Raw genomic sequence first — 15,460 nt, 5'->3', positions numbered from 1 at the left:
TTTAGGTTTATTCATCTAGATATTAAAATTAAATTTTATTTAAGTTTTTTTTTCAGTGATTAAAAATATGTTTTGTCAATTTTTTATTTAATTTTTTTATTTAGAGGATCCAACATAGCAATTTTTACAATTGCCAGTTCTACCCCCCCCCCCCCCCCAAAAAAAAAATTCATTAGAATGAACAAGTATTATAAGGATTATGCAACAGTTTTGTTATTAAATTTGATTTATATTTTACTATAACAATTATGAAGTATTACTAAAAATCCTTTACCGAATAAAGATTTAAAACCTTTTATCTAAAATAACATAAATACTCTTACAATCTCAAAGTTAGGAACACAAATGAGACAATCATATGTCTTAAATGTTTATTTTGGGAGTGTCTTCACTCTATGCAACAGATCATTTAAAGCTTAATTCTAGGAACTGCCACTAATGTCAGCCTGCCATGTGTTGCAAAATGTGTCATCATACCCGTTTATAACAACATGAGCCAGGTAGCAGTAACTGATTATTGGGCAATTCATCAGACCCGGAAGAAGGTTGCATTTCTTTTCAGCTCCACATTAAACACACTAATATCCCACAATATGTAATATAACCAAAAGGCAATGCCTAATTCTTGAACTAAACTAACAAAGATCAAGCTCATAATTCAAAGACAAGTATCAGATATCAAAGTTTTCAGTGATGAGCTAAAGCAGAGCTGGTGTATTTCTGACTAGCATCATTGAGTAATAATTATGTTTACATGAGTGTTAGGGTATGTGTGTGTGCATCTTTGGGGAATGCATTGGGAAGAAGGGTGTTCTGTACTGATATCTCTTACTAAGGAGGTAATGCTGCATTTGTAGGCCTGTAAGCTAAAGTTTGGAGCTGATGTGAGAGGGAGGGATGGCTAGTTCTCATGAAGAGAAACAGATAGATAGTTTAATTAATAACCACTGTCCCGTTTCCCAATGACCCCATCCACTCAGAGAACTGTCTAGTTGCTGCACGGACTCTGCTTGATGTCAGTTTCCTAATACTGATGGCTTCAAATATCAAGACCCAGTCCGAGAGTGTGCAGCGTCTGTTAGAGTAATAGGTAAGACAATTATATTTCTGATACGTTACTAAAATAAATCATTTTTTTATTACTGTTGGTGATCAGGGCAGGTGTGGTGACTTATTGATTTGAAATGGCACTATTTTCTGGAGACCCTCCGTGTGTACTAGTATTTAGGCTCATGGGAAATTTTGGGCTGTACTAATTATAGAAAAAGTCTTATAAGGGAATCTTGTTGTTGTGACTGATGTATCAATCAATATTGCTAACAACTGAGACCTGGCTTCATTGTAATTCATGACACTGGGCCTTGTTCACATATCCTAAATCACAACGCTGTGACTTTTCTTAAAAGAACCGTGGTTTCCTCCTGTATTATTTATGAGTAAGGTGGGAATGTCGTAAAACTGTGCTGTTGATAGAAAGAGAGCATTGCTGCTGTTGCTAGAATTTCTTTATACTGTTTCAAATAATGTAATGCAATTGTAATTTTAGTATACTAGAAAAGGTCTGGTAAACTGGAATGACTGATATTGTACTTAATGCACTTTAATTGTGGGGAAATAGTACTGATGTCCAGCTAAAGATATTCTGAAGTATGTTTGATTGTGCTAAAGTGGAACTATTGCAAGTATACTTCAGCTACACTTGAAATATCTTGCATTTAAAGACTAATTTTATTCAAAGATCACAAAATCTTCATCATAAAATCTTCATCACTTCAGTAGTGACATTAAAACACATTTTAGGCTTAATAATAAGAAATGTGTATTGTGCACCAGTAGCACTCCAGATAAAGTTTAATTATAATCTTGATATCAGTTTTGTCAGTAAATATCTTAACAGAAGTATGAAGGTGTTCAGGAACAGAAAAAGAGACACATGGATGCTGAGGACTAATATATGAACTTTTAACAACAAATCTGTGTTTTTGTGGTGTTTTAAATGAAAATGAATCATATATGTGGGCGATTAAATAAAACGATGAGTCAGAAACTATAAAACAGACTGAAGCAAATTTCTGCTTTTAGCCAAAGCAAAAAAAGTGAAACTGCTATATGGTTTCTTAAAGTATTAGTGCTGTGAAGTAAAGCAATTAAAACCCAGTTCCACTGTGCTAAAAGTTGAAGTAATTAAAACCTTATTTAAAGTTCTGGTGTAGTTGAAGTAATTTGACATTAGACTTCATTTTAGCACAAAATGATATAGACAAGCTCCCTCCATCTGTTAGGTTTCAGAAACTTAAAACTAAAGAGCTTGCTTGGTCTAACCTGGCATGTACAGAAACAATACATCTCAATTTCATAATTGTTAATCATGCCAGACTTTCCAGTGTATGGGACAAAACGACTAGAGTTCAAACTGGAGCAAAGGTGACTGCTATCATCTATAGCATTTCAGAGTAAAAACAAAAAAAACAACAATAATTTGTTAGAATACTATGTTCTAGATTTATGATATGACTTCAGGACCTTGTCCTCCTAATCTCAAGGAAATCTAAATTGAATCGGAATGATATTGCTGTAGTATAAAAGTTCACTTGTTAACATTTTTTTTCTTTTTCTGAGAAGCAGTACTTAAATCAAAGTGTAACAATTTAAGGAACGTTTTTTACTGTATTGCGTCAATACCTTATTTTTCAATAAAAACTGCCTTGTATTTGTAAGTAAAAGACAGCACTTCCTCCATTTGTTATTGTCTTGAAGACACAAGATTATCCCTATCATCCGCTTCCATTCTGGACTGAGGGATCTTTGGGCACTAAGACTCAACACACAGGCTTCTGAATGAATGAGTGGGTGGGCCATGACGTCAATGTGGTGGGACCTTTACAGATCCCACCCAGTGATGTGTTCCCCCTATCAGAGAGCTCACAGTTTTTTGGTGAGTATATTTGAAATCACATTCATTTCTTTCTTATGTTATGCTAATGCTATTTTGTCATGGTGGGTGATGATATAAGACTATGAGTCAGAATCTATGAAACAAACTCTTATAAATTTTTTTTTTATCTCATTAGCAGAAGCAAAAAAGTGAAACTGTCACCTTTAATTTTACAACCACGTGTCAGCATGTTTTGTCCTAGATGACATTTATAAAACTAGATTGATCCATCCTGTAATGAGACAGGGAGTTGTGACTGTCAAGTTAATGAGCAACTATAGCAACCTTTGTTCACACTAGCATTTATGTATGAAGTATGAAGGTGTTCAGGAACAACATACTTTGTGAAAAGAGATACATAGACACAGGCTGAGGCATTGAAGATACAGCTGGATGTTTAGGAATCAATACAGCTAATGATCATCTGTACCCTTACTGGGTCGCACTGAAATGGCCATGGTTCAGGAGAAGGCTTCAGGTCAGTACCATCTCATGATACTGAAACAGTCTGTATATTATAGTATGTGTTATTGATTAAATTTAGTGTAGATACAGTAGAAACGTTTTAAACATATTTTTTACTTTAAAGTTATTGAATTGCCAATGAGATTTCAATGAGTCATTCACAGTTCTGAAAAAGTTGTCACTGTTAGCAAATGGACTACATTAGTTTTTTTTCATAATTGTTAATCATGAACACAAGGGGGAAAAGTGTGCATGACCTAAAGGAGTTAGGCTTGAAACATGCAAATAGCATAATATCAAAATATATAACATTTTTAGTCACTTTTAGGTATTATAAGTTTAATTCCAATGCCACTGCGTTCTAAAATATGTCAGAGCGTAGTTTATAATCCAATACGTAACAGAAAGTGCAAGTTAAGTTCTCAGCATTGCCACAAGAGATGCTGTAGTGGATATTAGCGCAAAGGGTTTTCTTTTATGGTCAGTTTTCTCTTTTATGTCAACTAATGTCAATGTGGACAAACAATCTTGCTAAGCAAGTTGCAAGTCAACAAGTTTATAGGAACAAACAGTGACAGATCGCAATGTAACAGAAGTAGCAACAGATCTTTTCTTCCATATTCTGTACATCTGAGAGAAATTACTTTAAAAAAAATTCTAAATAGAAAATAAAAAAAGGTCTATATTGTAAGCAAGGGGCAGGGCTTATGTGAAAACAAGCTCTTAATCTTACTTCATTAAAGAGAAGTTGGTTGTTTCACTGGAAGACCGAGTTATGACATTTCGATAAAAAATAACGAGCTCAAAATAAAAAAAGAAACATGCATTGATGAGTCATTTACAGAAAGATCTATAATCTATAATATGCATTTAGAAAAAATAGATAAAAATAGATAAATTTGCATTTTTTTACTTTAACGCCATGAATAGTTGAAGTCAACTCTACTGCCCCCTGGAGTACAGATCAACACAATGACTAAGCACTTAAGTATGCATTTGTGTACTTGTGTAAAAGTATGTTTCTGGCCTTTTAAATAATAGAGACAAAAACAGTAAGTGAATGCCTTTAAACCTACCTCCCACTCTTCAGTCAAATTACAGTCAAATCTAAACTGTATAAAACTCCCTTAGACAGTAGTATTGTGTAAATCCAGAGCGTCCTTGGTTAATGATTTCTTTTTTTTATTTCTGGGTGTGTTCGACTTCTGTATTATGTACATTTCATACAGTCCACTGCTACTAGTTGCACAGGGGCTGATTATGTTCCTAGATGGATTTTAATACTCACTAATGAGGTAGTGGAGATCTTAATGGCCCTGATGATGTCTGCAAGGTAACAGTACCTTAGCGTGTTGTAGTATCTCTAATTGTTGTGTTGGCATAAGACCTATTAGCACAACGTGCTGGGCTAACAGTAAGGTGAACTTGAGCTTTGCATCTCCATGACACATGTAAACTGACATGCTCTGCTCACTCCTGCCATCTTCTCATCAGATATTCTGGCAGAGCAGAACAGTCCTTTGCCACAGGACCAGGAAGTCATGCCCTTCACCAGCTATCCCAGCATGCAGTACACCTCAGTGGAGCCCTCCATGTCATCACCATCATACTACTCCAGTCAGCATTGCTACCCACAGTACAGCGGGGAGGAGTGGTACTCTCCCTCCGCCGTGTTTGAGATGAGGAAAGGACCGTTGGAGGGTGGCTTTGATAATGAGCTGGACGAGTCTTGCCCTGTTGTCCCAACTGTGTGTAAAAGGTCCAGACACGCAGCCCACCCTGGAAGGAGCAACGGCGAGGAACTCTGTGTGGTCTGTGGAGATAAGGCATCAGGGTATCACTACAATGCGCTCACATGTGAAGGATGTAAAGGTGAATCCCATAATTTATTGTATTTTTCAGTCATAAAAACATGTATTTCTGAACACGGTTTTCGTAGGGTTAGGAACAGAATCTGTTCTGTAAAAAAAAATAAAAAAATTAGTGGGATTGATCTGATGTTTGATACTGTTAACTTAAATACTCTTTTCAGAGATTCCTGCACTACTTCCTACATAAGAGTGTAAAGCAGACAGCGAATTCAACAAATTAATCTTATAAGCTGATTCTTTTAGGGAATCAAAACCTTACAGCATGACCAATAGTTCACTTACATAAGAAATGAATCTTTGTGGATTTTTTACTGAATCAAAACATACAGCATGACAAATGTAGTCCAATTCACAAATGAATTAATCTAATGTGTTGAATGCTTTTAGTGAATTAAAAAAATTCGTACAGATTGAACAGTGCAGTCTGATTCCCAAACAAATATATTTTAAGAGCACTTCCTTGTAGTGAATCAAATCCATACAGTGCGACCAGTGTAGCCTGATTCACGAATAGTTGACTCTAATGAGTCAGCTCTTTTTAGTGAATCAAAAAATACAGCGCAATCCGTGCATCCTTAACAAAAAGAAGTTTACTTCAAGTTTATTTCATTAAGTATACTTAAGTAAAGTTCAAGTATATTTTAAAGTATACTTTATGTTGTAAGTATTCAAATATCAGCATACTAGAAGTATACTTGTAAGTGTACTATTTCAATAATCCTTGGGACTAAATTGGCCCACTTTCTAGTATACTCATACATTTTCTTTAAGTGAACTTTACATCATACTTTAAGTATTACTATGTCTCTATTTAGGTATTAATTATTATCAATTTTGTTATATAAATATCTGAACATATAAAACATCAAAAGAAAGAATAAAAAGCTCTGCGTGGGTCGACATTTCATTTCATAACATTACACAGTTTTGATGCTGTTTTATGTCTGATGATCATGTTAGATTACATGTGGAAGCATCTGTTGTTTCGGTTTCTTCTTTGGAAATTCTGTACAGTAGATGTGTAATAGCGGCCCCTACAGTATAACAATGAAAACATGGATTCCCAGAGCACAAGTATAGCTCAAATATATAGACTAAGTATAAATAAATATAAATAAGTCCCTTTCCACACGAACGTGGTTATTTAAAAAAATGCAGCTTTTTCTATGTGGTTTGGCCATTCGTCCACATGCAAATGCAGCACAAGGTCACTGAAACCGAACATTTTTGAAAACGCCTGCCAGGGTGAAGACTTGCAAGAACTCCGGTTGCAGTGTTATTGGCAAAACTTGTGTTTTTGGCTTGTGACGTCGGAGCCAGCCTACTGGAAACTTTTCCAGGCTTCTGATTGGCCAACATGGCTTTATGTTTGAGATTATATCGCCATCTGCTGGCTTGGCATGCTCTTGACAGTGCATCATAGCATGTATTTGCGTTTTCATGCGGACAGAGATTTTTTTTTTTTTAAACGGAAAAAGGAAAAGCTCAGTTTATAAAAATACTCATGTATGGCCTAAGTCTAGAATACTTAAATGTAATTTTAAGTATATTTCTGAGAAGTATAATAAAGCACATTTGAATAGAAGTATATTAATAGCACACTTGAAAAAAAGCTTATTTTTGTAAGGATAGTCTGATTCCCAAACAAATTTCACAAATGAGTCTTTTTAGTGAATCAAACAGATAGAGTTTACAACTATATATGTGAGATCAGTATACTTCCTGAAAAGTTTATATGACAATATATATAGTTAAAATAGTATAAAAATAACCAATTAAATGTTGAAATGTGTTAAACTTTTGTTTTGGTGTTGTACATTTTTAGCAAATTATTGGATTGCATATATAACGGGTCTGATAAGACATTAAAAGTCATCAAAAATCTTTAGCAAAAATTGTTTTACATTCATTTCATTTTCAAGTCTGACATAGCAACAACCAACGTCAAAAGATCGGGGCTTTTGGTTGCTAGAGGCCTAGAAATTGCACATTTAACTTTAAAGGCCATATATAGCTTTGCTATATTTGTGCTATATTTTTATGCTATATTTATTCTATATTTGCTATATTTGCTATATTTAACAATTTACAGCTGCACCTTTGTTCTGTGAACTCTTTGTTCACCCTTTAACCTTCATAGATATCATAGTGTGCCTGGTCTTACATTGTATCCATGGCTACATAGCTTATGAAGGACGTAATAATTGACATGGAATCCCATGCGTCAAATTTAGCTTATTGGAAAATCATTGGCTGAATGACTGTAAGTGTAATTCCACCTGTGCATGGACAATGTCCAAAGGGCAGATGCTGGACTATGTGTCCCAAGTCCCACAGACTTGGCTGGGTTTGGTGCTCCTTCACGTTCAGTTTGGATTGGGTTCCCTCTCAGCTTTCTGCTGAATAATGATGTAGGCAACCAGAGCCACATGCCGCCATGCAAAGTTAATGTGTGTCATTGTGCTCATGCTGGAATAATTACCTGTTCCAAAAACAACTGCACATGTTTGTCTGCTGCCTAGAACTGAAAATCAAGCATCCAAGGGTATCAGTATTACAGTACAGAACTTAATGTCTTAAACATTACACCATATGTTACATGGGCTGCAATGAACCTATTCCTTGATCTGTGTTTACAAAGTGGGCTTCTTGTTTCTCCTAATAGTTTAGACTTGTATGGTGGCCACTGTTGCTTCTAGTTTTCTTTATTATGGTTTTCAGAATTAGAGAATAGTTTGATTATAACCCCTGTAATGCTTTGGCAATACCTACAAAAGTAAGTCATGCAAATAAAGCAATTTGAATTTGAATGGTTATAGAGAAAATAATTAAGCAATGAAATCTGCTCCTGAATGCTTTTATATGTTTATTCTTGCCATCTAATCTGCCACTCTCTGTGTCACTCACAAATATGGATTTCAGGTCTGTTCTGATAAGGGTGTAATGCTAAATGACAGTGCAAAAAAACAAAGCTAAATGTCAATAAAAAAAGCAATTTCGATCCACATAAAACGATGAATAATGTAAAAAGGTTGGGGGGGGGGGTGACCTAGGCTACATAAAATGCAACTAAATTCAAGAGACATTTTAATTTTTTTTCTATGTAACCTATGTTAGAAGTGCATACTGTTTGGGCTTTGCAGTTCATGGTAATATTAATAAATTTCTATGTTTTGTCACTTTTAGCTTTATCAGTTTTTCTGTGTTGGGTCACTACATGACATTAAAATGATAAAGTGGCATATTGAACATTTTCAGGTATTCGGTAGTTGATGCTGTGCTATTCCTTCCAGGTTTCTTCAGAAGAAGTATCACAAAGAATGCTGTATATAAATGCAAGAGTGGAGGAAACTGTGAGATGGACATGTACATGCGCAGGAAATGCCAAGAGTGTCGACTCAGGAAATGCAAAGAGATGGGCATGCTGGCAGAGTGTAAGAACACTGCAAACATTGTAAAACGTATTCCTGTTCAACTAATATAACCCGAGAGTCACGCATATTGTGAAATCAGATGAGACACTTTAAACTCTAGAACAGCAGTTTTCAATAAAAGTTATTAACTAGAAGAGTAAAAAAAAAAAAACTTAATTTATTTTTCAACGAGAATGTAACTAGCTGTTTTTGGGGGGGGCAATAAATTATATGAGATGGTTTGTGTTTAAATAATATTGATTTACTTGAGATTAGACTGTGGAAGAAAGGAAGAACCTGTATTTTCTAAGCTTCTGTTGCTCATGAATAATGTATTGAGTTTTACTTCTATATTGCTGAAAGAGATCAAATATAACAATTTTATTGTTTCCAAGACTAATTCTTGTAGCACAAAACAGAGTCCAAAATATATTGTACATACAGTAAACCTTATAGAAAAATAGTTTGCATTTAAATAGTCAATCTGTCCAATATGTATTTGCATCCTCAGGCTTGTTAACCGAAATTCAGTGCAAATCCAAAAGGCTGAGGAAAAATACCAAGGCCTCATCTGACGAAAGTACAGGGGATGATGTTGGTGACAGTCGAGATGCTAAACAAGCTGTATCTACCACTAAACACTCCAAGGTAAGAACACAGGTGCTGTCTGATTGGCTGATTATTATAATTTTCTAGAAAATCTCCACTTTCAAAACAAACAAAAATACTGTAATTTCTTAGTTTTTTTGTTTTTTAATGTTCAGTTTTACAGTTTTCATGGTGCTGTGCGCTTATTACAGTATAACGTTTCAGGCATAATTGCAAACTAACTTTTTATTGAAGTGCTATAAAAGTTTAAAGGGCAACCTCAATGATTCTCTTCACCATCATTCTTCTCACTTTTGCTCACATATACGGTTACTTTTAAAAGATTATTTTATGAAGAAGGTTGTAAAATTGCTATGCAGGATCAAAAGTTGTCTAGTTATGAAAGAATTACACCACTAATCTTTATTTCTTATTCCACATAGCTGGATGGTCCATGATCCAAATGCCTCCTAATCCAAACAGTTATATAAATGTATGATTTTTGGCACATTTTCTCATTTCAGGATAATATAGAACTGAGCCAAGACCAGCAGGCTTTAATAAGTTATGTAGTTGACGCTCACAACAAACATCGCATCCCTCAGGATATGGCGAGAAAACTGGTATGTTTTCTCAAAAAAAAAAAAAAAACTTTTTAACTTATTTTTCTTTTTATGATTCTTTAATACACAAAACTTCCAAATGCTACTGTTAAAATCAGTTTACAACTTTGCCTGTTCTTATAGCTGTTAAATCATTACATAACTGAGGTTATCACCACCCCAATGTCACAAAGCAGTGGCTTATTTGCATGATTTCTCCTCCTTCTATCCTGTCCAAAGCTACAAGAACAATTTAACGCAGAAGAAAACTTCCTTCTACTGACTGAAATGGCTACTAGTCATGTTCAGGTGCTGGTTGAGTTCACAAAAAATATACCAGGTAATGTTTTTTTAAATTCTAGGTGAGCTATTTCTATTGCAGTTTCAATACCACTTGTTTAAAAATAAAATGAAATAAACTCACATAAGTTCAAGAAATGGTCATATGACACTTTTTATATGACAGTGATGTGAAGAGGAGAATGCACTAACTCCAGTCCTCCAGTCCAAACATGCTTACCGGGGTTCTTGTATTCTGAGCAGGTTTTCAATCTCTGGATCATGAAGATCAGATCGCTTTATTAAAAGGTTCTGCCGTAGAGGCAATGTTTCTGCGTTCAGCCCAGGTCTTTTCCAAGAAGCTGCCCAACGGACACACAGAGGTACTAGAAGACAGGATCAGACAGAGTGGTGAGTTCATTATTTGGATTGCAGCATAATTTACAGCACGACTCATGACCTTTATCTACTTTTATGGCACATTCAAAGGAATGATGGCTCTGGGATTGGGTTTCAATCTAGTATGCCACATACTTGTTGAGATCCTCAGAGCCCAGAACAAAGTCCATAAAGTTCACTAGGCACGTTACATTAATAATGTATGTGTCCGCCCTAAATAACGACAGGAAATTTGCCATCTTGAAAATCCCGTGGTGTACATTACATGAGTAAAAGGACACTAAAGTCCAACTAGTTTCGGTTTCACAGAAGTCTAAGCTCTGGATGACTGCCAGGAACAGCACAAAGAGGAAAGCCCTCATATAGCTGGACAATATTATGTAGGGGAATTTACAGTTAAAACCCAAGGACCAGATATGTCGCAATGAAGACCAGGAGTACGAGATGAGTTCAATTAATAATAATAATTTTACTTGAAGAAAATAGTTTGCAATTTCATCAGCAGAAGTCAGCTTCAATACTCTCGACGGAGTTCGTAGGCCACCCCCGTACAACTCAAAATCAACCACAGTTATACCCTGACAGAGGATACTAATTGCATCAATACATAAGTCAACAATACATAAGTTCCAAAACCTAGATAAACTCTCCAAAGACGTATATCTGATACGCTGGACACTGGCAGTTGATTGTTTGTCCTGGGACTGTCTGAGCTTCTCCCTGTACAGACAGATACTAACACACATATACAGAGAACTTATCTAAAATTCAAGGCTTTCTAGCACTGGCGAGTGTCTTATCATTACAGTTGGATACACACACATAATATGTGGACATTAATCTTGAGGAAAAGAAATACAGGGTAGAACAGGATTCTTTAATATCTCATAAGCGCACATAAGGTTATACATTTCACTCTTGCCATAACTTGATTAATTGTCAAACAAGAAATCATGTAATAATATAATTAATATCAGTATGAAGGATATGGCAACTCCGCATCCACTCCTTCATTATAACTTCTGCTTTATGACATCTAATTCCATTTTGTAGAAGAGATGTGGTTAAAGAAGGATGCATGATCAATTCGGTCTCTTAAAAGCATCTTAATACAGCCCTCCTACGGTGCACACTGAATCACCTTTATTTCAAAATAGCTTTCAGCCTCTCAATATTTGAAAAGCCGTGACGGAGTTAGTAATATTTCTAAACAGGCAGATGAATGCAGACTGTTTGAGTCCATCACTCTTCTTCCCTGCAGTATGGGCTCAGGAATATTCACGCAAAAGGCCAGTGTGGGAGAAATAGACACACTGTCTAAAGAGGCTATTGTTCTCTATCTAAACATCAAGAGGCCTATTGTCCCACTCTCTGGCTCTCAGCGCCTCTGACATTTCTCTGGCATGAAGCCTTCGTGATGCGTCTGTTTTTCAGTTATTTTTTTTTTTGCTCCCTTCTTTTTTTGGAAAGTTATGACAAAGGTTATCCTTTCATCTGAAGGGAAATTAATGAAACTGTGAAAGGAGTCCACATGCTGCAATCATTTTCTCTATCAGTGGTGGTGACTGTTTGTACCTATATACTGAGTTTTTGAAGAGTTTGTTACACTGTGGCACTGTTTTTCTTTGATATAAACATTATGGTAAGCTGATCTAAGAAGTTTTTTAATGTCCTGACTGATGTCTTCAGTGTGTCATCTCCCACTGAGGGATTCCCTGATTGGTCGGTCTGTAAACCAAACCCTTATGGCTCTTCACACTGAATGCTTTACATCAGAAAAGAGCTCTCAGCTCACATAGCCAGTAAAGTATGATAATTATATCAATGATAATGATAAAGACAAAGGCCTTGCACAAAACAGGAAAGCCCTTCAAAGACAGGCTTCTAATGAACTGCTGTTACTGGGATTTCCACTGAATGTGGAAACGCAACAGCTGTGGGGATCCGAGCCCAGAATCAGATCTGCTCTGACCTAACAGAAAATAGAAAGCAAGAAGGTCACGACCCCTGATGATCTACCATTGCACACTGAGGGACTTTCAGAAAGTCTCTTCTAAAACAGACAGTGAATACACAGCTAATCGTCTTCTTAAGATATATTTTGTCTCGTTTCTCATTTTTGTCCAGCGAGAATATATATGTTCCCTAAACAGGATGAATTTACTTGTGCAAGATATGAATAGTACTTTTTAAAAGTGTATTTTTAATACATTTTCTCAAATCACTGGCAAATTCATGGAAAAAATTAATCTTACACTATTTTGCTTAATTTATCTAGTTTTAAGGAGGTTTAGATTTTTTTTCCCTGAGGCAACAGGATGAAAGTAGGTTAAAAAGAGCATTATTTAAAATGCAATAGGCCTACATTTTATATAATGGATGGAAAGATTCATTCAAAGAGGAAATTGTGTGATTTAGTGAACTCATAGGACACTCCTAGTCAGTTTTAAAAATAGGAAACACTGCCACCCTGAGGCCTCAGAATAATACAGGCCAGTTATAAAAAAAACACACTTCATTTCAAACATTCAACAAAGACAGTTTTACTACTGAATACTTGACGGGTGCATATAAGATTTATTTATTGAAGCTCAAACGGAATTTATGGAAGTATGATTACAGTGCATTATGTAATGAGAGCTTTAGTCTAGTAAAGAAGGCATGGCATTTAACTTTAAATCATAGCTGGAATGTAAATGTGTACCTTGGTCTCTTGCTTTCAAAGAAATATGTTTTGAAAGTGGTTACAGGTGGTAATAAATGACTATATCTATATGAAAATCTTTATTTCTTCCACAGGGATATCTGAAGAGTTTATCACACCCATGTTTAACTTCTATAAAAGCATTGGGGAGCTGCAGATGATGCAAGAGGAACATGCTCTCCTCACTGCTATCACAATCCTCTCACCAGGTGAGCTGCCATCTGTCACCTACTGTTTTAAAATTTCAGAATGCGGATCATTTTATTTTTATTTTTAAACATTTTTTGAAAGAAGTCTCTAACGCTCACCAAGGCTAAAGCATCATGTGATGGAAACATTTTATCCCATTTAAACCCAGTTTTGGTTTTTATGAAATCAGTTTGAACTGTTCAAATAATAAGGTAAATGGTTAATGATTAATGGAGGTCACAACTGAAAAGCACATTTTTTGTCATTGTTTCATGCTTCAGAAGGCCACAACGAAATAAATTTTGTTTCATGTGACTGAATCTGTTGTATCTAAACAACAGACAGACCATATGTAAAGGACCAGGAGGCAGTAGAGCGTCTGCAGGAGCCCATGTTGGAGGTGCTGAGGAAGGTCTGTAAACTACAGCACCCCCACGAACCCCAGCACTTTGCACGGCTTCTCGGTCGTCTGACTGAGCTTCGCACCCTCAACCACCACCACGCTGAAGTGCTGGAGTCATGGCGCATGAGCGACCACAAGTTCACCCCCCTCCTCTGTGAGATTTGGGATGTTCAGTGACTTTGTGGAAGAAAAAGTTTACACAAAATGGGGAAGTGAAGGAGAAATGCTAGAGACTTTTATTAAGCTGCCAAAGAGAGGAGTTCACACACTTTTCAGAGAAGAGGACTGTTAAAATTATGTAATGTAAACATAATATATTGTCAAACTTCAAGTAAGATTTTAAGACATTATCAGCTCTTCAAGAAAAGACTGATGTACACATTTTGATATTGTAATGCCTTTGAAAATGTTTACCTGGCCTTTGCTACTTGGCAACTTTGTTTTAAATCTGCTTTCCTTCATGTGGAAATTTTGTGGCCTTTTACACTTTATGTCTGTTTGTGTTTTGTCTGAAAATATTTTAAGATTCTCAAAATCTGTAGCCTACTGCCTGACCTGTGGTCACTCTTGTTTTGTGCCCAAATATATGTGTTTATCAGTAAACTGCATTGTGAAATTATGTATAAACAGTATATTTAATATAACAGGCTAAATATTATGAGGACACTCGAACAACAGGCCCAAGACCATGGGCATTAAATGAATAGTTCACCCAATAATGAAAATTGGCTGCAAATGTATTCACCTTCAGGCTATCTAGGAAGTAAATGATTTTGTTTTCTCATCTGAACAGATTTGAAGAAATTTAGCATTACATCACTTACTCACCTCTGTAAACTGCTGATAAAATCATCACAATGATTCCTAAGGAATCCACATGACTCCAGTCCATCAATCAGTATTTGTCAAGTAGAAAAAATGGCCTGATTGTAGAAACAAAACCATAATATGGACATAGAACTTTAAACTGTTGCTTCCTGCAAAAAATCCCTGCTAAAATGCAGTAATGATGAATTTGTTTTTCTTACAAACACACATCTTTTTGCTTTATTTGATGGACTGGCATCATGTGGATTACTTGCAGATTATTCTGATGTTTTTATCAGCTGTTTGTACTCTCATTTTGACGGTACCTACAGTAATCACTGCAGAGAATCCATTGGTGAGCAATTGATGTAAAGCTATTTCTCTAAATATGCTCTGAAGAAGAAACAGATGCATCTACATCTTTGATGGCCCGAGAGTGAGTAAATTTTCAGCGACTAGTACTTCCCCCCCCCCCATCCTAAACTCATGATTGAATGAAAAAATATTACCCACTAAATGGCCAAAAGTATGTGGATACCTGAAAGCACCCGTATGTGCTTGTTGACCCAGAACAGTACTTTCAAATCATATTAATTGGGGGTTAGTATTCCATACAAATTTTATTCTTCTGGAAAGGATTTCTAGATAATGGAACATAGGAGTTTGTAAGGGATTAGGTCACCATGCAGGGTATTGTGCATCTGGAACAGAATGTCTTTCCCAAACTGTAATCAATTCTCTAGAATGTCATTTTATGGCATAGCATGAGGACTTGTCACTGGAAACCATTGGAATTAAAGGGATA

General features: G+C 35.8%; 1 protein-coding gene across 3 annotated transcripts; it reads left to right on the top strand.

Moving 5' to 3' along the window:
* Positions 1-968: 968 nt before the first annotated feature.
* LOC132156236 (bile acid receptor-like) lies at positions 969-14,451 on the top strand. Of its 3 annotated transcripts, none has more exons than XM_059565144.1 (10): positions 969-1,090; positions 2,765-2,935; positions 4,895-5,272; positions 8,565-8,705; positions 9,196-9,332; positions 9,797-9,895; positions 10,115-10,214; positions 10,418-10,564; positions 13,352-13,465; positions 13,787-14,451. In XM_059565144.1, the coding sequence occupies exons 2-10, from the start codon at positions 2,839-2,841 to the stop codon at positions 14,023-14,025; spliced, it is 1,452 nt and encodes a 483-aa protein (XP_059421127.1). In that variant the 5' UTR covers positions 969-1,090; positions 2,765-2,838; the 3' UTR covers positions 14,026-14,451. The 3 variants fall into 3 exon arrangements, with proteins under 3 accessions (XP_059421127.1, XP_059421126.1, XP_059421128.1); XM_059565143.1 differs by having other exon boundaries at positions 1,002-1,090; positions 2,719-2,935; XM_059565145.1 differs by lacking the exons at positions 969-1,090; positions 2,765-2,935 and adding an exon at positions 3,190-3,413.
* The last annotated feature ends 1,009 nt before the right edge of the window (positions 14,452-15,460 follow it).

The sequence above is a fragment of the Carassius carassius genome, chromosome 13 (assembly GCF_963082965.1).
Source record: "Carassius carassius chromosome 13, fCarCar2.1, whole genome shotgun sequence".
NCBI classification, from domain to species: domain Eukaryota; kingdom Metazoa; phylum Chordata; class Actinopteri; order Cypriniformes; family Cyprinidae; genus Carassius; species Carassius carassius.
This window is presented reverse-complemented; position numbering and strand designations above follow the sequence as displayed.

Bases quoted from the DNA above. Each gene is read 5' to 3' on its own strand.
- LOC132156236 (XM_059565144.1), top strand. From the start codon at position 2,839: ATGAATGAGTGGGTGGGCCATGACGTCAATGTGGTGGGACCTTTACAG. The intron at 10,565-13,351 runs GTGAGTTCATTA...TTTCTTCCACAG, and splicing joins AGACAGGATCAGACAGAGTG to GGATATCTGAAGAGTTTATC. The intron at 13,466-13,786 runs GTGAGCTGCCAT...TCTAAACAACAG, and splicing joins TATCACAATCCTCTCACCAG to ACAGACCATATGTAAAGGAC.